The sequence below is a fragment of the Dipodomys merriami genome, unplaced genomic scaffold, assembly GCF_024711535.1.
Source record: "Dipodomys merriami isolate MVZ:Mamm:240054 unplaced genomic scaffold, mDipMer1.0.p SCAF_172, whole genome shotgun sequence".
NCBI lineage: Eukaryota > Metazoa > Chordata > Mammalia > Rodentia > Heteromyidae > Dipodomys > Dipodomys merriami.
Window position 1 is genome coordinate 978,931 of NW_027203071.1, and position 27,474 is coordinate 1,006,404.

At 38.8% G+C, this 27,474-nt stretch overlaps 2 protein-coding genes across 12 annotated transcripts in view; one reads left to right on the plus strand and one right to left on the minus strand.

The window, feature by feature from the left end:
- Slc35d1 (solute carrier family 35 member D1) overlaps positions 1–17,475 on the plus strand; it is a 45,697-nt gene extending 28,222 nt beyond the window's left edge. The window contains exons 11-12 of the mRNA XM_070025770.1: positions 3,085–3,167; positions 14,923–17,475. Coding sequence (XP_069881871.1) covers positions 3,085–3,167; positions 14,923–15,031 — 192 coding nt within the window. The 3' untranslated portion in view covers positions 15,032–17,475. The remainder of the gene's footprint in view (positions 1–3,084; positions 3,168–14,922) is intronic.
- A 4,817-nt stretch (positions 17,476–22,292) lies between these two features.
- Mier1 (MIER1 transcriptional regulator) overlaps positions 22,293–27,474 on the minus strand; it is a 57,194-nt gene continuing 52,012 nt past the window's right edge. For all 11 annotated transcript variants that reach the window (XM_070025772.1, XM_070025773.1, XM_070025776.1 and 8 more), the window contains one exon: positions 22,293–25,468. In XM_070025772.1, the coding sequence (XP_069881873.1) occupies positions 25,140–25,468 (329 nt within the window). In that variant the 3' untranslated portion in view covers positions 22,293–25,139. The remainder of the gene's footprint in view (positions 25,469–27,474) is intronic.

Here is a 27,474-nt window from a genome sequence, read left to right on the forward strand (position 1 = left end):
AGGTGGTTTAAGATTACAGAGACTCATAGCTAGCTACTCAGGAGGCTGAGATCTACTCAGGAGGATGGTGGTTCAAAGCCAGCCTGCACAGGAAAGTTCATGAGATACTCTTAACCTCCTATTAACTACCATAAAAAAGTGGAGCTGTGGCTCAAGTGGTAGAGTGCTAGCCTTGATCTAAAAAGCTCAGGGACAGCTCCCAGAGTCAGATTTTAAGCCCCAGGACCCACACATCTTTTTTAAAAAAAGAAGATTACAGAGCCCACAGCATGTGTGAATTCCAAGTGATTAGCATAGTAGATTTGCTTTCTTCCTTGTTTTATTAGCATATATTAGTTGTTCAAGAGGGGTTTCATTGTAGCCATTCTGTACATATATCCTGATCAAACTCAGCCCCCCTCTACCACTCCTTTACTTCCCTTCCTTGTTTTGCTTTCTACAAAAGGCAGGTCACAAAGAGATGGGTCTCCCTCATTTGGGTGAAAGAGGGCAGATGACCTTATGACTTCTTTTCTTAACCCTGATAGGTCAGCAGTGAGGAGAGGAAGCTTCGTGCAGGAAGTCCTACATACATGTAGGACTACATACATGTAGGACTAAACCTACTTGATTGAAATTTTTGGTGTACAGTAGTACAGTTCTTTTCTTTTGATGAGTTACCCTCCCAAGGTATCCCAACAACCTCATGAGCTTTACTCAGTCCTAAGGGGTTTGTTTTAATTTATACTTAGAGGGAAGGGAAGAATCTAGGTGTGTGCTTAATTCCCTGTAGCTTTTGCTCCTCACTGCTGTCACGTCTCATTGTTAAAGGATGGCTGGTACATTCAGATGGGTGGGAGTCCATGCAGACCTTGCTGGTCACTGTCTCTACAGCCACTGGGAAGTGTTTTTCAGTAGCCTCCAGCCAATAAGCCTTTCAACTTTAAGCTGAAAGGGCTTTAAGCTTCCTCTGTACCTGAGGAGCCAACCACACAGACCTCCAGAGGGTCAGATCCCTTATTTCTCTTTGGTGTGATAGGAAAGTCATGAACATATTTAAAGTGGATATTCCTAGGCCCATCCCCATATACACCAAATCACAGTCTGTAAGGAGAGCCTAGAAATCTTCATTTGTAATTCTATATAATGCTTCAAGTGTGAAAATTAGAGTTTTAGTTTAAGTTAGCAGAATGATCACCTGTGTTTCTTGGCAAGTTTTTTTCTTTTCCTGAAGCCAACTTATTTAAGATACCCTAATATGTACCTATAGTTTCTCTAATTTCTGATTTTGAACAGGAAGGTTCAGATTTTCTATCCCCTCCTGTTCTGAAGTTCTCTGGGCAGTTTATTCACATTAATCTACCTTATCACTGGCTTTCTGTATTCAGAGAAGAGTTAAGTCCATTCGCATACTTGCCCAGCAAACTTACTGGCCTTCTTTACTATTTCTCTCACATAATAAGAATATTTGATGGGAAACTCAGGGTAACTTGAGTTGTTCTAAAGTGGCCTGCTGTTACCATCCTTAGATCTAGAAGAAACTTTAAATGTTTTTGAATGCTTTCTCAAAGCTCATTTTATTACAAAAATAATTTTGAAGGTGTGTGTGTGTGTGTGTGTGTGTGTGTGTGTGTGTGTGTGTGTGTGTGTGTGTGTGTGTGTGTGTGTGTGTGTGTGTGTGTGTGTGTGTGTGTGTGTGTGTGTGTGTGTTGCTAGGGATGGAGCAAGCAGTCTACCCCTGAGCTCCACACCCAGTCTGGGCTTCTAAGGATAAATTATAACACCTTATCTTCTGTCCTACTGGATTAATGAGGCGTAATGTAGCAGAGCCTCCAGGTTCTCAGGGAGTGTGTGACAATCTTCATTTTCAGCATAATTCTCAGGTACTTTAGAGTATGAAAATTATAGTCTTAGTTTTAAGTCAGCAGGATAATCACTTTTGTTTCCTGGCAAGTAAACTTCAGAAAGTTGTTTTCTGCTTTCATAGGCTGAAGATAATTAAAAGGAAGCCAAAAATATTTGTGCCGAAGAATGTCAGCAGAAATGTTTTGTTTTGTTTTTTCTTTCTGGGGTTGGGGGGGGCTAGAACTCTGGGCCTGGGCGCTGTCCCTCAGCTCTTCGGCTGTTCAACTCAAGGCTAGCATTCTACCACTTGAGCCACAGTGCCACTTCCAGTTTTCTGGTGGTTAATTGGAGATAAGAGTCTCATGGACTTTCCTGCCTGGGCTGGCTTTGAACCCTGCTCCTCAGATCTCAGCCTCCTGAGTAGCTAGGATTACAGGCATGAGCCACTGGTGTCCAGCTGCAGAAATGGTTTTTAGTATTATCCTAATGACTGCTTATGTGTTTTTGAAGATATGAGGAAAGAGTCTTCTAAAAGCAGTCTTCATGTTGGTAAAGTCCTCACTACTCACTCCCTTTCTTGCTTTTTAGAAGAATAGAAAAAGGTGCTGCACATAAGCAGTCTTGCTTCTCTTCTTACTAGTTAGCAGTTAGCCCAGTAGGAGGAGAAAATCATCCATCAGCAGTAGTTCAGGTCAGGGATGTTTGCTGATCACGTCTGTGTTCTTCAGTGTGGGTGAAAGTGTTTGTTTGTGGAGAACGACAGTGGGGAGCAGGTCCGCATGAGGGATTCCTGTTAGTGATGTAACTCACATGACACAACACACAGCTTAGGGTAGGTTTTGTGGTTGGTTTTTTTTGTTTTTTTTTTTGGTACCAGTCCTAGGAGCTTGAACTCAAGGCCTGGGCTGACCCCTAAGCTTTTGTCCTCAAGGCAAGTATTTTACCTCTTGAGCCACAGTTCTACTTCCAGCTTTTTGGTAGTTAATTGAAGACAAGAGTTTCATAGAGTTTCCTGCCCAGGCTTGCTTTGAACTCTGATCCTTAGATCTTGGCTTCCTGAGTAGGTAGGATTACAGGCTTGATCCACTAGGCTCTGGCTTGTTGATAAGATTTTGTTGTTATTGTTGGCTTGTTTTGTATTTTAAGGATAGGTATTTGAGTCACAGTATGAATGTATATATATATATATATATATATTTACTTATATACACACACATTAAAAAACTCACTTAAATCCATGTAACTATATATTTTTTTTAGAATATATTAATAACTTACATTGGAATGGTCTTTGGTGGAGATTATATTTTCACATGGACAAATTTCATTGGCTTGAATATCAGGTAAGTAAAATATTTCTTTTTCTTTTTCATGTTGTTGTTGTTGTGGTACTGGGGAATTGAACCTAGGGCCTCATATATGCTAGACAAGCACTCTGCCACTAAGCCACATTCCTAGCCCAAAGTAAAATATTTAAATATAACTACATTGACAAGTAGGGTTTAGACATTCAAATAGTGCGACAATATTGTTGGGCTATTAATTTAGTGGCAGATTGATTCAGTTGTTTTAAAAAATATTCTGGAAATTATAAAACTAAAGTACATGGTTGTATTATCTTTTTAATTTGCAGCAAATTGTATAGCCTGTCTGGCCTTTTATTTCTTCAAATGTAAAAAGGTGATAAAACACCTTCCACCTTCCTTATGAGTCACTATGAAAATTAATAGGTTAATTACTAATTAATATTAGTAGGATAATTTGAATTTGTTTTTGTCCCTTTTGTGCCTTTGTTTGACATTGTTGTTATCTATTATCTAGTCTTCTTGAGGAAATACCATTGTTTTGTGTGTGTGTGTGTGAGTGTGTGTGTGTGTGTGTGTGTGTGTGTGTGTGTGTGTGTGTGTGTGTGTGTGTGTGTGTGTGTGTGTGTGTGTGTGTGTGTGTTTGTCAGGGGGGTTTGTGTGGCCATGGATGCTGAGCACTGAATACGTGGGAGGAAGGTGGTGTGTTCAGAAATTGTTTGGAGTTGCAGCTAATGTTTCTCTTCTGTGTGCTGTGGAACAGATTTCTTCTCCTGTCTGAGTTTGTTTTCTTATTTCAGGGGGATAAAAAAAAAAAACTTTCTCTTTAGAGTTGTTAGAATGAAATACTCTAACCCATGTAAATTATCTGTTCACTATTTAATATCTAAATACCAGTTTCTTTTATTAATGCACGTGGTGGAGAGCTAGGGTATCAGAAGTAATGTAGTGAATATGCTCTGACCTCAAATGTTGCCTGAATTTCATTTATTTCTAAAATCTGAGTTAAAGACTCATTCTGATACAAACATAGACTTGACTCAGAGATGATGTGATTTTTTTTTCCTCGTTCAAATAAATAACATGATGGCAATCAGTGAAGTAAGAGTTTCTGTTTGCATGTTTAGGTATCTGCCGCTCAAAAGTCTTTTATAAACTAGAAAGGTTACCTGTTGAGTGGTGGCTCACGCCTGTAATCCTAGCTACTCAGAAGCCTGAGGTCTGAGGATTGTTGTTTGAAGCCTGCCTAGGCAGAAAAGTCCCCACAAGACTTATCTCCAATTAACCACTCAGAAACCAGAACTAGAGCTGTGGCTCATAGTGGTAGAGGGCAAAGCTTGAACACAAGAACTCAAGGACAGTGCTCAGGCCTTACTAGCTAACTATAGCTAGTAAATTAATTCAGTAAAATTTCATGTCGAAAACCAGTTGCATTTCTTTCTTTTTTTTTTTTTTTCTTGCTAGTACTGGGGTTTGAACTCAGGGCCTGTACTACTCTTGCTTAGCTTTCTTTGTTCAAGGCTGACACTTTACCTGTTGATCTATATCTCTGCTTCCAGCTTTTTGGTGGTTAATTGGTGATAAGAGTCTCACAGACTTTCCTGCCTGGGCTGGCTTCAAATTGTGATCCTCAGATCTCAGCCTCCAGAGAAAGGAGGATTACAAGTGTGAGTCACTGGTATCCAGCTACATTTTTTTTTTTTTTGGGTCCGGTCGTGGGGCCTGAATTCTGGGCCTGGGCACTGTCCCTCAACTCTTCAGCTCAAGGCTAGCGCTCTACCACTAGAGCTACAGCACCACTTCCGGCTTTTTTTCTTTTTGCTTATGTGGTGCTGAGGAATCAAACCCAGGGCCTCATGCATGCAAGGCAAGTGCTCTACCACTGAGCCACCTTCCCAGCCCTCCAGCTACATTTTTATATTCTAACTATCTAAAAAAGAAATGAAGAAAGCAATCCTGTCTATACTAAGGTCAACAAAAATAAAAGACTAGGAATAAATTTGAACAAGGAGGTGAATGTCTTGCATCCTAAAAATGAAAGGGATTGAAGGATACCCAAATAAATGGGAAGTTACCTCACAATCATGAGTTTAAGACAAATAGTCAAAATGAGTATATTTGGACAATAAATTAGTATTCAGCCTAAAAGAGAAAAATGAAATCCCATCTTGTGCAACCACATGGATAGACCTGGAAGACATTCAGTGAAAGATATTCAGGGGACAAGGAAAGCGTAATCTTCTGTTTGGGGAATCTGAAATAGTCACATTCATAAAAGCAAAGAATAGAATGATATTGGAGGAGAAATAAGGAGAACCATTACAAATTGAATGAACTAGGAATTGAAATGAGGAGAGGCCACAAAGTTAATTATCCAGGATGAGTAAAGTACTAGACATGTGCTGTACAGCTCAGTATCTGAGGTTAATAATACAAAGTGGGGCACTTTAAATTTTGTTACGAAAGAAGAGTACATGTTATATATTCTTTTGGGCAGTTACTGGAATTTGAACTCAGGATCTTGTACTTGGTAGACAGGTGCTCTATCATATGAGCCATGCCTCATGTTAAGTATTTTTAACCACAGAAAGGAAAAAACAAAGAGACACAGAAAATTTTGGATGTTATAGAAATGTGTATCACCTTGATTTTGGTTATAGTATCATAGGTGTGTGCATTTCCAAGTTGTATACAATAAATTGTATTCAATAAATATATGTAGGTTTTTTTTTTGTTGTTGTTGTTTTTGTCAGTTGTGGGGCCTGAACTCTGGGTCTGGGCACTGTCCCTCAACTCTTCAGCTCAAGGCTAGTGTTCTACCACTTGAGCCACAGAGCCACTTCTAGGTTTTTCTGCTTATGTGGTGCTGAGGACTTAAACACAGGGCCTCATGCGTACTAGGCAAGCACTCTACCACTGAGCCACCTTCCCAGCCCCTATATGTAGGTTTTTGAATGTTAGTCATACCTCAATAGAACAATGATTCAGAAAAAACTTTGTAGATGCCTAAAAATGTTGGAATGTTCTAACTTGTGGCATCCTAACATGTAGCAAATCAACCTGAAAATTCTTCCTCAGGGACTTTGTGTCAAGTTGCTCTGGTTAATTATATAGTTCCAAGTTAAAGTACTTCAAATACAATGGGCCTTTGGTATCCATCAGTATCTGGTTCCAAAAGACTGCAATTAAGAAAAAGCCAATAATGCTCAGGCTACACAAGAGTTCAGCCCTGGACATGAGATGCTTGATTAATTTTTCTCATAATGCCACCTATTTAAAAACATGCTAAAGACATGCTACCTTTCAAAAAGTCTAAAATGTTCATGTTATCACCATGGGACTGTAAATGTGTGCCATCATGCCTGGTTTGTTGGTTGGGATGAGGGTTTGCTAATTTTTTTGCCCATGCTGGCTTTAAGCTGTGATCCCTCCTGACCTCTGCCTCTCCCAAGTAACTGGAATTACAAGAGTGAGCCACTGTACCCAAGCCCAATTTCAATTTTATATGCAAAAACAAAATTTGTTCTAATTCCCATCTTATTGCAAGGCTGAAGAGAATAGTAATAGCATTAGTCAGTCAGTATTCAAATTATTTGCAGAGTCGTGAAGCCAATCTAATTATGCTGACACCTATTCAAATATTATTTCTAGTACAATGTGTCTGTTAGCTTTTAATAAGGAAATTTTTTTTCTATTTTTTTCTCTTTAAAATGAAAGATAAGACTTTGTCGTTTACATTTCCTTTGGTTTTCTTCTAGCTGGCAAACAACCAGAGGTTGTGAACATTATTATTATTATCTTTTTAAATGAAGAAAGATAAACACACCAATTTACAGGAGCACTTACTAGATTTCACATTGCTTGGAAATGATGTTAGATAATTGTCTTGACAAACTGTGTTTTGGAAGAAATCACTAATAGAACTATATTCTTTTTCTTGTTGTCAGTACTGGAATTTGAACTCAGGGACCCTACTTGCTAGGCATACCTCAAGACTTTGGTTGTTTTTGAGCTAGAATCTTGCTTTGCTCATGTAGTCTTGAACTACAATCTCCCTATTTCTGCTTGCCACAGTAAGCAGCTGGGCTGGTAAGTATTTGCTTGTTGAGATTCTAGTCTTGAGAACTTTTTTCCTTGAATGGTCTTGAACCAAGATCTTCCTGGTCTCAGTCTCTGAAGTAGGTAAGATTACAAGTTTGCCCCACTAGTGCCTGGCTTTTAGAACTATATTGCTAAAGGAAACTGTGGTTAACTGGAGATATCCAGCTACCCCGGCCCCTGCCTAGTTTCTTTGCTGTTGTAAGCAAGTTTGAAAAACCTTCTCAATATGATTCAAGTTCAGGAAGGAGGAAGAGGCACGCATAATGGCTTTTCAGGAAGGCCACTGGCTGTTTCATTGGGTCTTTATTGAAAGCTTGCCTCTAACTCCCCTGAAGAAAATTCTTTTCAGGTAGCAAATTCTTCAGTGTTCAGGCAAGCCAAGAAAAGCAACAGAATAAAGACTGCTTGCTTCTGTACGTCCCTCTGTAGTCTGCCTGTGCCTTAGGCCTGAAGGGTTGTTGCCTTTCTAGAGAAGAACGCCATCAGGCTCACAGCTGCCCAAGCCAGATCCCTACCCTCTCTAGAGCTCATCTTTTTTTAGTATTAAAAAATTAATTAGTACGCAGAGCTATGGGCTTTGACAAATACACAGAGTCTCGTAACCATCACTACCACCACAACTGATATATAAAACAGTCCTACATTTCCTCGTGTCCATTCACACCGCCTTTCCTACTGCCCCGCTTCTCTGAATAACTTTCACAATGTCATGTCATGACACATTTTGCTTTCAAAGGTCCCGCTCTTTCACTCAGCATACTGCATTTCAGTTCTCAGCTGTTTTCTTGCCTATGTCACTAGTTCATTCAGTTTTATTGCTAATTCAAATCTATTGACCACACGTATCACAGTTTGTTCTTTCATTGTTTTGGGTCATTTGGATCATTTTTTTTTGCTATTTTCATGTCAGCTACTGTAAGTAAAATGCTTAGAAATTTGTGTGGAAAAGAAGTTTTCATTCCATGGGTGTTGTTAAATGCCTAGGAAGGGAATTCCTACGCTGTATGGTCAATTTAGGTTTAACTTCATAAGAAATTGTCATCTCAATTTAGACTGGCCTAACTCTTGTATATCCATCCACATATATGAAGGAGCATTCTAGTATATGGTAATGTCTAGTTATCTTCATTTCCTGAGGTTTGTTTTGTTAAAATTACAAAGATATATAATGATATCTCATTTATTTCATGTCCCCCAAGCTTAGCTTTCTATATCATGTGAAGTAGAGGTGGGAACTACAGTCTTCCAGCTCCCAGCCTCTTTAGTAGCTTGGATTTCAAGCATGAGCCTTCAGTGCCTGGCTAAAGCATATTCTTGTTAAGGGTTGGCATCTTTTTTCTTTTCTTTTTTTTTGTTGCTATTTCCCTAATAATAAATGAGGTTTGGCATCTTCTCATGTGCATATTTGCTCTATTCCTTAGTCATTTGTAGTTTTGAACCGGTTGTAGAGAGGCCAGCTATCTCCTTAGTTATGCATCAGTTCATGACAGAAGAGAACTGAAGTGTTGGGAGAAGTGTGTGTTGTTTTGTAGACTCTGCCCCTAGCTATTAGTGTATTACATGACTTTTGTTTCTCATCTTTAGACTGGGGCTGCTTCAGCCCCTTGGGTGTTCTCCATCCAAGATGGCTTATGGGAATATGGTGGTCAGTAGGGCTGAGGTTGCTTGGTGGAGCTTTCCCAGGTGTGGCAGACACTAAAGTGTGTATTTTCTCTGATTGTGTTTATGGTTTTAAAGAGGTAGAAAGAAAAAAAGGAGGAGTCCAATGAGCAGATGATGAATGTGCTTAGTGTTGAGTACTAAAGATGTCAAAAAAGCAAAAACAATTGGACTGTCCTTAAAATAGTGAGAAAACTCTCTCTTCCGAAACACTAGTTCCAAGTGGTAAGAATGGGTAGTAAGAATGCAGTGCAGCCTTTTACAAACCTAGATATGTACTGAGACCTTAACCAGAAGTCTGGTCTTAAAAAGAGCATTCATTGATTGACTCATGTCAATTAATAAAACATTCTTTCCTTTTGTGTGTGTGTCCTGGTTTCAGAGCTTGAACTCAGCATCTCATGCTTCTATTCCACTTTCTTCCTCACAGCAGATACTCTGCCACTTGTCACACCTCCAGCCTAGCTTTTTGCTGATAAGTTGGAGGTGGATCTTTCTAACTGGTCTGGCTTTGAGCTACTGTCTTCCAGCTCTCAGCCTCCTCAGTAGCTAGGGTTTATAGGCATGAGCCCCAGTGTCTGGCTAAAACATATTCTTGTTAAGGACTGGAATCTTGGTGTTTTTTTTTTCTCCTAAATTTACTCCTGGGAGAACTCCAGAGATTCCTAGGCAGATGGAATGGTTCATATTCTGGCCAAAATTTTTGACTCAACACTTCTATTTTTAAAGTATGTGCAAAGACCAGCCCTTATTTTAGTATGGCAATCACATAAACAGGTATCTGGGAAGGCAGCAGTGAGAGGTAATGTTGGTGGAGTCCTAGGATGTGAAAACAACCTCCTTTATGATGTCATTTCAGAAAATAAGGAAAGAGGGATGCAGAATAAATTTCCCCAGGTCCCATAGCTATTGTCGTCAGAAGCAGAGTTAAGATTCTAGCCCTGATCAGACCTGAGTCCTCTTGCTGAGTATTTTGCTCTGTAAGGGGACATGAGATTAAAGATGAAGATGGCTCTGCTCCGTTTTGCAAGGTTCTCAAGTCTCCTTCTCACCTTCCTCCTCATGACTGGTTTGTCTTTATCTCCTGTCTTCAACTTGTGGTTAGACCCATTTGGTACATATTTTAGGGTGACTGCTCAGTGCATGGCAAAACCGTAGGGGAATTTTATCTTCAGGAGTTCATAATCTAGCCAGAAAGATTCCTTTATCAGTGCATAAGTAGGTATCTATGACATTCTTTCAGTAGTAGGGAATAGAGTCCCTGTACAAACAAACCAAAATCCTTGTCCTGGTAGAGTTGTAGAGGAAAAAAATAGAGATAAAAATGAGTGAAATATTTGTTCTGTTAGTTTGAGATATATAATAAAGGAAGTAAATAAGCTAAGTATGTTGACACATGCCTGTAATCCCAGCCGTTGGGAGACTGAGGCAAGAGGATCTAAGTGGCCAACCAGGGCTATAGAGAGAGACCCTGTCTCAAAAACAACAACAACAACATGGATGAGAAATAAAACATAGTAGGGAAAATTATGGTGGCAAGGAGGGCCACTTACTTAGAAGGGTACAGTTTATATAGAGATGGTGGATGTAGAGATGTAGAGATTAGATGTAGTTGAATGTAGAGATTACATTTATGGTAACATTAGGCACTTAATGTGGCATGAACAGCACTTCTTCTGACTAAACATTCTTTCCGAAGAGCTTTCAGGTAGCTGTGCTAGAAATAAATGGTACCAAGACTATGAAGAAGGAAACCTGATCAGGTGGTAGGATTTGAAGAGGAGGAAAGAGAGGGTGGCTATATCCACTGTTAAATTATGTCTGAACCAAAACCTGGAGCTGGCATTACAGGCGATGGATGGGACTCAGGAAGATGGGCAGTGTGTAACCTGTGATCCCTTCTGCCATGCTCTAAGGGTGGCTCCATCATCTTTCTTCCCAGGCCAGGGCTGAGGCTCTCTGGGGTCACAAAGCAAAGTCCACAGCCTGGTTCTGTGTCCATCCTGTGTCACATATCCCCTGTTTAGAGACAGAAGGAGGCTGGGAAAGGCTCCTGGCAGTGACTGTGGGAGTTCAGGTGGAGTCCCTGTCACTGTGAAAAGACGACTAGAAACCTAGTGTTAATTATTGGTTGCGATGAAGCATGTTAAGAAGAATCAGATTCTTGGTTCATAGGTTTGAATGTGGATGGGCATGCTTTTATTTATAGAAGGCAGTCACCTGCCTAGATACACGTTGGTGGTGAGAGGAGATGGAGACAGCCTGGACTTAATACAGTGAAAGCATTTTACAGGCCACGCATGCCATTGTTGGGGGCTGCTGAGTCAGGTTCATGACAGTGTGTGGAGACAGGACAGGAGTAGATTGGAGCTCTGTCGTAGCTGAGCAGATGCAGCAGGTTCAGAAGGGAGAGGCAGGCTCAGCACTTCACAGTGAGACTGGCAATGTTCTGAGCAGAGCCGTGTCTGCACAGGGTACAGCTCCCGCTTCTGCTCATCTCCCATGCAGCGGTCACTGCCAGGGTGGTCTCTGAGTGAATATATTGGCCCTGTCGTGGTGTTTTGGTTCTTCTTTTTTCTTTTTCTTTTTTTTCTTGGAAGAGGTTTCTTTTCCTGACAGCAAACTTGATACCCTAATTTGTACTTACAGTTTATTGTTGTTTTTTCTTTTTACTCCTGATTTTGAGCAGCAAGGGTTGGATTTTCTCCTCCTGTTCTGAAGTTCCCTGAGCAGTTTGTGTAAATGAATCCACCTTATCACTGACTGTCTCTGTTCACACACATTCCCAGCATACTTACTGGCCTGTTTACTGTTGGGAAAGTGGAGATTTGCTTTTTTCTTTTTTAAGGCTTGTGTAATTATTTTCCTCTCTCTCTCCTCTCTCTCTCTCCTCTCTCTCTCTCTCTCTCTCTCTCTCTCTCTCTCTCTCTCTCTCTCTCTCTCTCTCTCTCTCTCTCTGTGTGTGTGTGTGTGTGTGTGTGTGTGTGTGTGTGTGTGTGTGCATATATGTATGCATGTTCCTGGACTGGGGTTTAAACACGGGCCTGGGTGCAGTCCCTTAGCTTTTTTACTCAAAGCTGGTGCTCTACCATTTGAACCAGTTCCACATCTGGCTTTTGGGAGACTGAGGGGGTGGTTAATTGGAGATAAGAGTCTGATGGACTTTCCTGTCTGGGCTGGCTTAGAATGATCTTCAGATCTCAGCTTCCTGACTAGCCTAGGATTATAGGTGTGAGCCACTGGTGCTTTATTTTTTAATACTCATGTTTAACTTTTTAAAAGAAACCTTGTGAATCAGTTCCACTTCAGGTGTTTTTTCTTTTGCCCTCCCTCCCTCCCCTCCTCTCTTTCCCTCCCTCCCTCCCTCCTTCCCTTTTTCCCTTCCTTCCTCCCTCCTTCCTTCCCTTCTTCCCTGCTTCCCTTCTTTCCTCTCTTCCTCCCCTCCACCCCTTTCTTTTTCTGGTTCTTTGTGCCCAAGGCTAGTGCTCTACCACTTGAGCCACAAGCTACTTCTGGCTTTTTCTGAGTAGTTTATGGGAGGTAACAGTCTCCTAGACTTTTCTGCCCAGGCTGGCTTTGAACTGCAATCTTCGGATCTCAGCCTCCTGAGTAGCAAGGATTATAGGTGTGAGCCACTGGTGCCCGGATTTTTTTCTCTTCCTTTTCTTTTCTTTTTTAGTATTTAGTAAGGTCTAGCACAGAAACACCATTCCTTAGTACTGAAAGGTACATTATTGGAAGTGGTAGAAGATCCTGGTTTCAAATCATTTGGTATTCAGATGCAGCACTGTCCAACTTTCTGTACCTCCAAAGCTGCTGAAAGCAATTTATGATTCCTTTACAAAGCATAATTGTCACACTACACACATAATAAGGATGCTTATAGATGAATGTCCCATGTGCTTATGGAATCCTATTTCTGTGAACACTGGTAACCATCTTTTGTTGCTATATCAAGATGGAATTTATAAAATTTGAACATGCTGTCTCAGTTATTGACAACAGTGTTCCTCCCCTAGCCTCATGTTTCCTTTTGGAGGAATGTTCGTGTTTCTCCTAAATTCTGTGTAAGTTCTGGCCCTCTAGGAGCTGGTGTGGGGGGTAAGACTATGGAGGGTATTTAGATCGTTGAGGTGGTGCTCTCCTGTATGGAGTTTGTTTTTCTTTCTGTACTAGTTTTGGCTTGGGCCTTGTGCTTGTTAAGCAAGCACTTTACCAGTTGAGTTATACCCCCATTCTTTTTTGCTTTAGTATTTTTTTCAGATAGGATTTCATGCTTTTTGCTCTGGGATTGGCCCCAGATAACAGTCCTTACCTAGGTAGCAAGCTGAGATTACAGGCCTGAACTACTAGTCCTTTGAGATAGGCTATCTATCTCTTTTTTCCCCCCTCAGGCTGGCTTGAGACTTCCTCCTATCTTTGACTCTCTAGTGGACTATAATCAAGTGGATTATAGGCTTGAGTCTCAATGCTTGGCCCACAGTGTATGGTTATTTTGTTTTCATAGCAGTTTGAGCAGATTAAGACACTTGTTCTTATATGACCTTTCTTTTCATTAATAACACATCTGGGGCTGGGAAGGTGGCTCAATGGTAGAGTGCTTGCATGCATGAGGCCCTGGGTTTGATTCCTCAGCACCACATAAGCAGGAAAAGTGGCACTGTGCTCAAGTGGTAGAATGCTAGCCTTGAGCTGAAGAGCTGAGGGACAGCACGCAGGCCCAGAGTTCAGGCCCCACGACAGACAAAAAAAAAAAAAAAAGAAAAGAAAAAAAAGAATCAATAACACATCTCTAGCTCTAACAGGGACCTCTGGTCAGTGTCGGGCTTACTTTGAGTTTGGAAGCAAAGGGAAACTGTCATATGGCTGGCTATATACATTGCCCTTAAAGAATTTTTAGCTTTAATCCTGAAGGCTTCTATGAACCTCTGGTTGTCCCAGCCCAGGTACCAGGCAAGTCATCTATGGGATGCAGTAGAGAGCAACTGTTTTTGGGAAAATCAAGTTAAAACCTAAACAAAACAAGAAGCTATCAGGTGAAGGAAAAGATGCAGCTCTGTGTACACGCATGCTCAAGGGTGGCTCTGTGAAGTGTGTTTTTGAGTGGAGTCCATTGGATACCTACTTCAGCAGTTACTGTGTCCCTACAAAGTGCTACAGGAGCCTGTGCATTAGACCACAAAGCTAAACTTTGTGTGTGGGACATTGAGGTTTCTGAGTGGGGGCAGTGTTGAGGAAACAGGTGCAGTAAAGAGCCAGTGTCAGGACCTGTGGTGAGCAGGGGAAGGTTATGTCTCACCATCATTCAGACTCGCTTCAGTGGGTGCTCCAGCTGGCCTGGGGCTGGAATATCACAGCCCAAAGGAAAGCAGCATGTGTTGGAAATAAGCAACGGGTTTATGAGCCTTGTGGTCGGGTAGAAGATGGGAGCCAAGTTCAGGGCAGGGAAACCTTACAGCAGAGCCTCTCAGTCCACACTCTCAGCTGGCCAGAGACCCAAGGGATCCTGGGGTGGCATCTGGTGCTGAGCAGAGTGCAGCACTCTTGTAGGCAGGGGTGTTGGGCACCTGAGCTCCTCTGGCTCACCTTTAGTTCAGTGATGGGCAGGAGGCTTGAAAACCAGGTATGTTCAGTTAACCAGAGAGTCCACAGAGAAATCACTGTCCATCAAGCATAGAATCTGGCAATAGCTACTGGTCATATCCTATGACCTGCTACCATAGGATAAGAGGCTTAGGTGAAAGTTCGTCACTGAGAACTGATTCTAGCTAGAAAGAAGTCACTGTTCCTTCCAGACTTTTCTGTTGTGTATATATTCACATTCACTTAAAAAGTAGGATTAGACAATGTTTAATGTTTGATGGAATCTTTTCTTGTCAAAGAAGACATTGCCTGTTTTCATTTTAATGGACGCATAGTACTCCATTAGGTGAATTGATATAAATTCCCTTGATGGAATGTGTTTTATCTAGCTTTTTGCTGTTGCATTATAAAACACTCATGTCTCCTCCCTTCTCGTGGTTTTGTTTTGCAGCATTGCTGGCAGCCTGGTGTATTCTTACATCACATTCACCGAAGAGCAGCTGAGCAAACAGTCAGAGGCCAGTAACAAGCTGGACGTTAAGGGAAAAGGAGCAGTATGAACAGGGCTGCTCCAGGACCTACCCCAGCTTCCCATGGCTCAGAACACTGGCACTTCCCACGCAGATAATGAGATGTCATGATTCCACGGGAGAGACTGTTCCTTTGCACTTGTACAATCTGAGGATTGATTGCTGCCTTTTAAAATTTTATCAGAGAAACTGACTCTATTTTAAGTATTTTTTGTTGGAATTAATTTATACCAGACTAGAAAATGTACTGGGCCTTTTAATTTATTTGTGTTCTGTTCTGACAGTGTAACATCAGTGTTTTGAAGATATTTTCTTCAGTAGTTTGATAACGAGGTGTCCCTGAAAGCTGCATAGATAATGTCTTCTAACTGGAGCCTTCTCCTCCTTGCCACTGTGCCTGAAGACAGTTTAGCCCCTTCTCCAAATGCAGCTGAGCAGCTGACATTTCTCTTTTCTCCTCGTAAAGTCATCACTGCATTTGCCAAAGACAAAATCCATTTTGGCACACTCATGCACACACACACACACACACCATGAGGTTTTACACACACACACACACACACACACACACACACACACACACACACACACACACACACACACACACACACACACACACACACACACACACACACACACACACACACACACACACACACACACACACCATGAGGTTTTTAAGAGCATTGCTTTCCTGAGAACTTAGGGATGAGCAGAGAGCATTCTCTCCTCTGTGATGTAGGTGGGATAATGAAGGGACGGATGGCCTTTTACTCATTTATTCATTCACCGGAGGCTTGTGAGGGTATCAGTGCTGAGTGCTAGGAATACTGTTGTTTTTAGGGAGATGGCTGAAAATCTCACTTGTGCCTCAGGGATTGAAGGGAGGATGAGAACTTGGTTCTCTTCATCCATTCAGGCAACATTTAGGACTAAGACCTGCAAAGGCTTTGGAGTGAGCGTTGTTTGTGCAGGCTAGTTGTTGCATCTCTGCTGGAGCTGGCTACCTTTGCACTAATGCACACACTAGGTTCTGTTTTGTTGGGTTTAGAAACCATTGGGCTATGTGGACCCAAACAATTTTGGTTTCTCAACAGGTGACCCAGGAATATTTTGATTTCTTTTTCTGCTGGAGAAATTTAATATTTGTAAGTATAACTTGCAAGTAGGTATTTAAAAAGATGGGTTTGCAAGTTGCCTGTAGTCCTCGGGATGAGGAATCCACCGGAGGTTTGGTCAGGTGGGACTGAGGCAGATTCTTCATAGGCAGTGTTTCTTCTTTTAGATTGGAAGAGGACCTTGGACTCAAAGTCCTGCCTTATCATTGAATGAGGACTTCAGGAGTCCCTGTTGTATGCAAGCATTTTGGGATGCAGTTCTTGCTCAAGGAGTATATTTGACCCTCATTGAGAAGGAAATGGGCAAAGGAAGCCAGTGATTTGTGACCAGAAATTCAGTGAACAGTATTCAGGGCCATCCAGTCTAGAGTACACTACCCCAGAGGAAAGCAGTGCTCAATGGCAGATGACTTTATTTTACATATTGTTAGTTCTCCAGCTAAGATAAGCAGAACAGTGACTAGCCTCTGATCTTCCTCCCCTACAACATTATTTTCCATAACTATGCAGTACTGTTCACCTGAGATTGGCCATAACCAACTTCTCCTTTGTGAAAGGAAAGTATTCAGGATGAAGGAGACTGTGACTGTACAAGTAGTTAGCATGGTGCTTAGTACAAAGCAGATACTTGGTAAACAACGCTACTGTGGTTGTTACAAGATTCTCAATGTATTTCCTGAAAAGCCTGGCCCTATACCCCATTGCTCCTAGAGTGCTTGGCAGGCAGTATTCTCCACTTGGTTTTTTTTCTATAAAACCTGATTGTAATGGGCACCATTGTGTGATGCAGGCAGTTCTACTCATTTGGTAAAAAGAACAATATTACTTCATAATGCTGGTGTGTATTGCAAAGAAGGAAGACTTCCTGTCTCAATTGTATTTCATAATGGCAATTCACTTTAAAAAATGTTTTCACTGTCATCTTGGATGGCTTCTATCTATACAGAATTCTGCTTGCTGCCTTCGCCTTCTAGCTAGTCACATTAGGATCTCAGTTTCTGGCACCATCTTTGTTTTCTAAGTCTGGCTTCTAGTGCTGTTAGGGTGCTACTCTGGTATGAGGAGATACTCTTGCACTGTTTTTTTTTTTTTTAGGCTTTATTTTGAAAATACCTTTTTAAAAGAAATCTACTGGTTAGATTTACTGTCTCACAAAAATGTTTTTTAGAGATTATTTTAAATGGTTTGGGCAATTTTGGTCTACAAATGTCCTCTCATGATATTTTTTCAACATAGATTCTATTTACCAATTTTAAAAGGTACTGAGGATTGAGGTATGTGAAGAAGATGACAAACATGAAAATTATGTGCCTACATATTTTTGTAATGATGTCAAATAAATACTTTTTCTTGAAAGCATGTTGAAATGCCTTCCTAAATGCATGGAGACTAATTGAGAGTTGAAGATCTACTCACACACAAGAATGGCATCCAGTTGGTTGGTTCAGGCCCAGTAACAGGGAGAATCCTGTTTTCCATCCTAATACCGTACAGAAACAATCCATGACTATCAGTGTCTTTGACATTTAAAAGACAGATAGGGGGCTGGAAGTGTGGCTTAGTGGTAGAGTGCTTGCCTAGCATGTATGAAGCCCTGGGTTCAATTCTTCAGTACTACATAAACAAAAAATAATAAAATAATTTTAAAAAGGCTAGCCTTTTTGCCTTTATGATATTTTAAGCTGAGTTGTTAGATTTCTTAGTCTAGCTTTACTAGGTAATAAGCCAAAGACAAAACACACTCAAGGACAGCTATATTGGTACATGTCCACTCGGGTGGAGGCACATGAAGGCATGTCGGAGGGAGGAGCACACTAAAGCACTTAAAAACTTGTAAAATACAGAAAAAAATACTATCTTTGCCATTTCTAAGTGTATATTTCCATACAGTGTATGTCCACATTGTTTTGCAACTATTTGCATCATTTCCCACTTTGCTCAGTCCCTGGTAATCCCCATTCTTTATAAGTGGAATTACACATTACTTGACATTTTCTGACCGCTTTATTTCAAGTAGTATAATGTATGTCCTCCAGGTTCCTCTTTGTAGCATATGTCAGAATTTTCTCCAGGCCTGAATATTGTATTGTGCGTGTTACCACGTTTTGCCTATTGGTAAACACAGGAGTTATCTTACTTCTTAGCTATTGTGAATCCTGATTCTATGAACATGGGTTTTTACTATTTTCTCAAGATCATGCTTTCAGCTTTTTTAGGCATATACCCAGAATTGGAACTTCTGGGTATATAGAATTACTATTTTTAATTGTTTTAGGAAAATACCATACTCTTTCTATTAGGGGTGTGAAATTTAATATTCTTATCAACAGTGCCCAAGAATTCTGATTGCTGCATTCTTGTTTCACGTTATTCTCTTTAGATTATAGCTGCCTTTATGAGTGTGAGGTGATCATACCCTTGTGGTTTTATTTCCCTAATGATTAGTGAAGTTGAGTATCCTTTTTTGTGCTTGTTGGCCATTCATCAATATTCTTTGCAGAAAAACCCAAGACCCCCTCCCCCCCACCTTTTATTCAATTGTGAATTAAACTCTGGCCCTCTTGTTTGCAAGGCAGACTTTTTTTTTTTTTTTATCTTGAACCACACCTCCAGCCCCTTTGGGGGTTGGCTTTGAGGTAAGGATCTTACTTTATGCTGAGTCTGGTCAGAGTTGTGATCCTTTTCTATTTGTGCTTTTCTATGACATCGGAGATGCATGACACTGTACCCGCCGCCTATTGTGCTCCTCTGTAGTTGGGTAACAAGTGTGTGTACTGTGCAGTTTTGTACCTTTTCAGCCAGACCGGCCTTGAAACGCTGATACTCCCTATCTCCCACCCCACCAGGGTCCTTTTTTCCCATTGTGATTGGCTGTTTTTGTAACTTGCTTAGCAATTCTTTGTATATTTTGGATTTACATCTCATTGATGTTACTTCCATATATGTTTACCCACTCTATAGGTTGCTCTTTTCACTGCTGACAGATCTTCTGATATGCAAAAATTTTAATTTTTTTTGATGATCCTAGGATTTGAACTCAGGATCTGGATGCTGTCCCTGAGCTCTGTTCTCAAGGCTAGTGTTCTGCCACATGAGCCACAGTGCCACTTCTGGAAGTTTTAAATTTTTATGCAGTCCAGGTTTATCTTATACTTTGTTGCTTTTACTTTTGGTGGAATATCTAAGAATCATTACCAAATCCAGTTATCATGAAGCTTTTTTTATCATGAAGAGTTTTGTAATTTTAAATGATTAGGTCTCAATACTTTTTTTTTTTGGTTGGGGTTGTTATTGAGGTTTGTACTCAAGAGTCTTATGCTTGCTATATCCCATCCTTAATTTTTATATATGATATAAAGACATGCTTTTTCATATGGATACTCAGTTTTTCTTTTTGAAAAGACTGTTTTTAAGGCAGATATTTTAATCAACCTAAGAAATACTTGAGGATATTTTACATTGTTTTCAGCATTTGTCTGGTTGTCTCACTTGTCTTCCTTACAGTGCAACTGCCACATAGGTGCAGTTGGGGGTAGGAGATTGAGTGCATCCATCAGGCCACATGCATATTCTAATAGGAATAATTAGGGAAATAAATTTGCCCAGAGTGATTGCTGGTCATACAACTTGTCTGATTGAAACACTTTTTGTTCTTCAGGAGTCATATCTGGCTGTTTCCCTAGTCCACCTTTAATAGACATGGTACCATACTCATCAAATGTAAAATAGTCTTCATTGTTCACACATCATACTTACGAATAAAGCCTGTGGCTGGCTGAATCTGTGGAACTGCACCTTTCTGTTTGGATGGCGTCCTCTAGTGGCAACAGATGCTGTTGGGAAATAAAATGATGGAAACCTTAGGAGGAAGGCAAAATGTATTGAAGGTCAACAAAGTGAGTAGGGGTTTATCTCTAGAACATTTTTTGTTTGTATTGGGTCCTTACTCTGCTTTACTGATGCTTAAGCATTTGTTATTTGACTCAGCTAAGAAGAACTTAAATCTGCACTTTTGATTCCAAAACTTCTTTCGTAAGTATATATTCAAGATACGGCAAGGTATAGCAAGCTGTTGAGAATACGATAGGGTGTACAGAGTATCACATTTGCTTATCCTCTGTCAATTTACTTTTTCCATAAATATTGTGAACAATTCTGACAATCAGAAAGATATCCGAGATATGTGTAAAATGTATGAGATTCCTTGGGAAAAGTAGCAAAGGCTTCCTTCAGGAAACTTCATTTGAATCTCATGAATTTTCCTGCCTGGGCTGGCTTCAAATCACGCTCCTCATATTTTGGCCTCATGAGTGGCTAGGATTTCAGGCATGAGCCTCTGGTGACTAGTTAAGGCAATTTCTTAACTAAGAAATTGGCCTGTTCTGGAATGCATCCTTCTTATTTATAGCACTTACATTTCTGTGGGTCCCCTGGTCAGCATGGGTGTGAAGTGCTATGATAGAAAGCTTAAAGGACCTATTTCACTTTTAGCATCAGACAAAATGTGAAGCTCATAGGCCTGCTATGCTCACAGCATACTAACTTTTGGTTGGTTTTCAAATTTGAGGGAATTTCTGTAGAACTCAGACTTGTGGGAAGAAAGCTAGACTAGCATTTAGTTTCAAACAACCTGTGCTGACTTGGGGATACAGGTGAATACAATTCAGCTCACCGAAAAGATCCAAGTGGCTCATGTTCCTCATTTGGAAATTGAGGGAAATAATGTGAAGACTGATTACAATTAATGTTTAGTAGTCCATAAATTACCTAATAATGTTGGATAATTGCACTAGGCTTGTTTTATGTGCCTCATGGAGACCAGCCCATGTTCCCTTGGAGGGAATGCCTCTTCCTCAAAACTTTTTACTAGATAACTACAATTAACTAGGAAGAAACCTTCACCACCATTTTTCATGAAGAAAAACAGAATTTGGGTATAAGCTTACATATAGCTTCAATGTTCTTCACCAGTTTTTACAAAAGTGTGTTTAATCACTCAAAACAAGAAAAATGACATTTACACAATTACTCAAAACAAGGTGACATTTTAAGTACATTACACATCCTAAAGCCATATCAAGTCATGTTCAGGAAAGAAAAAAAACTTCATGACTGAGTTGGGTTTTTTTTGGGGGGTGGAGGGGCAGTGTCCTGAGGTTTGAACTCAGGACATATGCTTACTAGACAGGTCCTCTACTGCTTGAGTAACACCCAAGCCCACTCATGTCTAAATAAGTGATACATGCCACAGGTCTGCACAAGATTAAGGACATGTATAGTTTATGGCAAGTTGCTTAAATGAGAAGATAAAGAGGTAATCCAGACACAAAATCAGCTGATCACTTAGGATGGAGGACTCAAGATTTTGCAGAAGATGATTATTAAAGAATAGAGTTGATTATTATGGCAAAACATTCAAACAATCAGAATTACAGAATACAAAAAATAATTCTCGGGGCTGGGAAGGTGGCTCAGTGGTAGAGCGCTTGCCTTGCATGCATGAGGCCCTGGGTTTGATTCCTTAGCACCACATAAACAAAAAGAAAAAAGCCGGAAGTAGTGCTGTGGCTCAAGTGGTAGAGTGCTAGCCTTGAGCTGAAGAGCTGAGGGACAGCACCCAGGCCCAGAGTTCAGGACCCATGACCGGACCCAAAAAAACAAAACAAAAAAAATAATTTTCAGTGAGAAAACAAATAGATAAATTTTGAAAATTCCTGTTGGCATTTCTGATGTATCTGAATCTGAAAAAATGTTGTTAGTATTTCTGATTTGGTATTTAGTAGTCCTCAGAACATATCTAATTGTTGCCTACAGAAGTTCACTAACCTACAATTATTCAGGGTGCTCAGTCTATTATTTACTGATAGTAATGTAATATTTCTATTACAAAGTTAGTATGATTTCTGTATATGAATAAATTCTACTGGAAAAATATTTTTAACTATATAAGAAGAAAAATGGGTGAGAGGTTTTAGTATTAAAAGATCTCCACAGAGAATAAGAAAAAAATGTATCACCTAGTACCATGTAACTAAGACCAGGAATCACTGAAAAAATAAGTGCAATATGCATGGGAAAAGGAAGGCACTAAATATTTGAATGATAACATGTAGCACACAAGTTTAACAATCTATTTAACCTAATGAACTAATTGAATGACATTTGTACACAAATATGTTTAAAAATATTTAATAAGCATATTCAGAATGGCAGAAGGAAATGGGAGAAGGGAAATATTTTACAGTGCAAAATTACTATGCATAAATTTAAAAACATCTAATTCATAATTTTAAATGACTATTTAAATATTACTTCAAATACATTTTAAAGCTCAACAGACTTGTGTTGAACTGAGTTGTAGATTCTGAACCCTATTTGGAAATACATCATAAAACAACATCATTCCAAATGAAAATGACAGTACATTGTTAAGGGTGGGTATGGGGGGGATGGGATTAAGTAACTATTAACAAAGACTTCTTTTCTCAATGAAATTTGTCAAGAGTTATAAAGGGTGCTAAATCTTAAGCAAATTAAATGCATGATATTACAAAAAATCCTAAATAGTGCAATGATTTATCAAGTTATAGTGGCTATAATATGAAGAATAAAGTGAAATACCTGTAGAGTCAGAAAATACAATTAAATATTGGTGAAGCTGAGCATTATGTGTAATAGTGGAATGACTTTCATCAAACATACTTTAAAGAGATTAAGGAAAACGAAATTTCCTAGCATTTACACATGTGCTGTATTTGCCAACATGCCTGAGAATTTATATAATGCTCCTGTAGCAAGTCTGCAAGAACTTTACAAACCTGCAAACAGATGCATCTTTTTAAAAAGGTGAAAATGGCACCTTCACTATTGCAGTAATTTAAAAAGTACAGCATTGCTATTCTTTAAAAACATTTTTATGTCATCTTTGACAAAGAGCTAGGATGCTTTGGATTCATAATAAAATCTGACATAGAAATGAATTGTAGCTGGGCATGGTTGTATACACCAATAATCCCAATATTCAGGAGACTGAAGTACGAGGATTGTGAGTTGGAGGCCAGCCTGGGTTATACTGTGAGACCTTGTCTCAAAAAGGCCAAACAACCCACCTTCTCACAAAACAAACAACAACAACAACAAAAAACCCCAAGCACACACCATACCAAAAAACAAAACCAAAAAACTAAAAATGAAACCAGCAAAAGCTACTGCCATTCTGCATAAATTAATGTTTTAAGTAAAACACATTAAAAAAACAAAACAAAAATTCATGCTTCTCAACCCTTCTACTCAAAATATTGATTTACTTGGAAAATTGTATATATATCCACAGTAAATGTACATTATATGAAGTCAAGTGCTGCAGAGTGGCTTTTTAACACTGTTTGGGGAAAGCTGTTCACATTGAAGAAGGAAGCTGTCAGAATAAATGTTCTTGATAATACTTCATGGGGGGTAAGGCCTAAATAATAATTACTCAGTGCAAACGCTATTCAGTTGCATTCAACAACTGAGCTATTAAAAACAAGATCACAGAGGATTTGTTGGTTCTTAAACTGATGTGGAAAATGAACTAAAAGAAACATATGTCTGAGAAAAGTTTTAATAATCTTTTATAAAAGTTTGGATATAGGTCTATCAGCTGTACAAAACTACATTTTTAACAAGAATTTTGCACTAAAGGTAAAATGGTACCCTGACAAGGCTATGCTTGTGGATAATCCCATCTGTGTTTATTAATGGTTATCTGTATCTTTTCATTTTGGGAAAATGTCACCAAATCTAAAAAAACTGGACTGTAACAGGAAGAATTTGAAAACTATAAATTCCCTCACTTTCTCCTCATGAAACCAATTATTGTTGCCTGCCAGCAGTTACTACCTGGGTATGCCAATATCTAAATATCACTTGACCTTTCCCTCTGTCAATGTAATGCAAAGATGAGTAATCTTATAATGCATATACAAATAACTAAACAGGATTCTAGAAAGCATGATACATTTAAGCACTTAACCTGACAACAAACCTTTGTTTTGTTTCAAAAGTAATTATGAAAATTATAGCAAATGCAAAAAAAATCCCTGCACAATTTAAATATCATGCTTAATTTCAGATTTTAAACTACTGTGTCCTTAAGTAGAAATTCATCAAAACAAATTTTCATAATCCCCTATGAATGCTTTTACCACAGGGATAAGAAACATGACTTTGTTAACTACTCAAACACTTAAAAACATTAGAAAAACCTTAGCAAAATAAAAGGAAAGCTGACAGACTCAGAATATCAATTCTCGTAAAAGTTTACCAACTGTACAAGTTAAGAAAATTATACAAGTTTTTTTGTATTAAGAAAGGACAGCTCAGTCAAGACATATGTACTGTAAAAATCTTTCAAAGGCTACAAAGAATCTGGAAAAATACAGAATGTATTTCTTAAGCCCAGATAAGAATATGGAAAGACATCATTGATGTCAACAATTTTACATACACAAACCTGACTTGGTTTATTTTTAAACTTCTATATATAAAAAAAATCATGCTTGCATAACTTTCAGGATTCATAAGGGTTTCCTTAATAATGATACTCAATTTGTATGACTAGGAAAATGTCTATTGTAAAGACAATTAAAGAAAACCAGAAACAAGAGATTTGAGCAGAAATTTGAACTTGATTTTTAAAATTCCTCCCTACTAAAATAAAGAAAAATTACTGTGTAGTGAAATTTTATGATCAATATTTCAAATAAGAAAGTATAGATAGATATCTTTAGGTCATCAAACTGACTAAAAATTTTTTTTTTTTTTTTGGTATACTTAAGAGGGCCTTTGACAGTTTGAATGTAAAAGAACCTGAGAAAGGCAGAATTCTTAAATCTTATTCCTAAAGTGAGGAACTCACTTCAAATTTTCAAATTTAATGAACTGTTTCAAGGAAATCATCTTTTTAAGGTAACCCATCAACCCTGAAAATTTTAGTCACACCAGAATTTACTCCAAAGAAAGTAAAGTATTTCTGAAGTTTAGTCATCCGTGTTTCCAAGTTCTTCCAATTTTCCATGTGAGGCTGCTTCTTGCAAAAATTCAGAAGAACCTGGACTTTCTTTTCCACTGCTGTTCACCCTTCGCCTTTTGGCAGGTCTCTCACTTTTATCATCAAGATCATTTTCATTTCTTGCAGTCATATGGACAAGTTTTGGGTCAATGGTAAGGTTATCTGTTTCATAACCATTAGTATCCATATCTGTGTGAAGTGGTTTCTTATTTCCAGCTGTTGGTCCATTAATGTGTAACCCTTCGACTTTTATTTCTTCTTTGTTTAGAATTTCACCTGGCCCATTAGCTGACACCCCTAAGTTGAAAGAAATATAAATGAAGTTGCTAACTCAAAAAAAGTTAAATTTATAAATGATTATAAAACATCAAAACACCAGATGTCTCTAAATTTGGGCTACATAACTTTACCAGCTATGAGGTGTTAGGCAAAGACTTTACTCTCAATATTTCAGTTTCACTACATATACAATAAGAAGTAAAACAGGTTTTATAAGGCTGTTGTAAAGATTATTGTCATTTAATAAAAGCAAAGAATGAAGACCAGAATTGGCATATGTTAAAAGCATTCTAGTTGTCATACAACAACAAACAAGTATTGGATCTATAAGTCTAAATAAGCTGAATCAAAAAAATTTAGGAATAAACTATTTAGATTTAGCAAAAGGATAATGACTTTCTAAAACCATGTCAAAACAAACCAGTATTTTTTATTAAAAAAAGCACAAGTTTTCTGCTATTTAAAATCAAGATATCACGACATTTTAATGTTTCACATGATATGTTTATCTACATACAGTTAAGTAATCTGTCACTCAACAAAAAATTAATGCTGCAGTAATCAAATATACAACTGAAAATGCTCATCTTAAATAAAAATAATGGTGACGAATGGTGGTATATATCTATAATCCTAGGACTCAGGAAGATTATGGGTTTGAATCCAGCTTTGAAATTTTGTGTCAAAAAACAAAACAAAAAGGAAAACAAAATACCCAAGAAGACAAAAAAAATAAAAGCCCACCAAAAAACCAAAACCAAAAACAACCATCCAGAATGAAAAATGTGAAGCATAATTATTCTATTAAAGGTAAGTAATAAGAAGAAAGATGCTAGAATTAACTACAAAACAGAATACACATTTTGTGACAGCAAGTACACTACAGGATGTACCACTGGAGACAATTAAATTTTAATGACTTAAAGCATTCAGCATAGAGGATAAACCTCAAATAATTCAACATCTGAGTGCATACAGGAATTCACTAATATATACATATGCTCCTGAAGGAATAATTCTATATAGTACCAAGTCCAAAGTGCTAGGTCAAACTGATTAGGCCCAACGTAGCTTTAATATTTCAACATAGTAAAGTCCTGATAAAGCAAATTAAATTAGGCTAAAAAGTTCCTTTGAGAAATCTGAAAATCTTGGTTGAAACTAAAAATGATATGAGTATCATCCAAGCTACTGAATACTTCGTAGTTTACTTCAGAATACTTTCCAACCATAACAGTGTTTTTTCATCAAATAAGGTGAAGGAAATGACTTCATTGGGTGGTAGGATATTTTGAACAGGAAAAGAATTCCTGGTCACAAAGTCATTCATGTGCTACTCTGGAGTTGTAGCTGGCATTATATATTCATACTCATGAGCAGTCTTACATAGTCTAAGACTGGCTGTTGGGTCCTAACTTTTATCTGTTTGGCTTATTCTTAGAAGGGAAGTAATGAGGGAATATATTAGAATCATAAAATGAACTAATTATATTACAGCCAGTGTGAGATCAAACTCAGAATAGAGCACAAAGTTTTCACAGTGCTTCTCTTCTTCTACTTCTTTTCAGGCAGAGGTTATTTTTCCCCTGTCTCTCACAAATTCACCACTTTCCCCCTTAAGAGGACAGGGATGTACATCCATTACTCTCTCTGTTTAGTAATATTCTCTACTTAGGATAAACATTTGAATCAAAATAAAGTCAAAGCAATTCTATGACTAGTTGTTGCCAGTCAGCATAGTGACATCTGGTCCTCTGTATATTCTGAATAATAACACTTGTTCGACTAAAAAAAATCAGTATGGCTGGGGGCTGGTGCCTCATACCTACAATCATACCTATTAAAAAGGACAAGACCTGAGAATTAGCCAGCCTGGGCAGGAGAGTCTGTGAGACTCTTTAATTAACCGGCAAAAAACTGGAAGCAGAACTGTGGCTCAAGTGAAAGAGTGCCAGTCTTGAGCAAAAAAGATAAGGGACAGTACACCCAGGCCACATTAAACTCTCAGTACCTGTTTTGTGTGC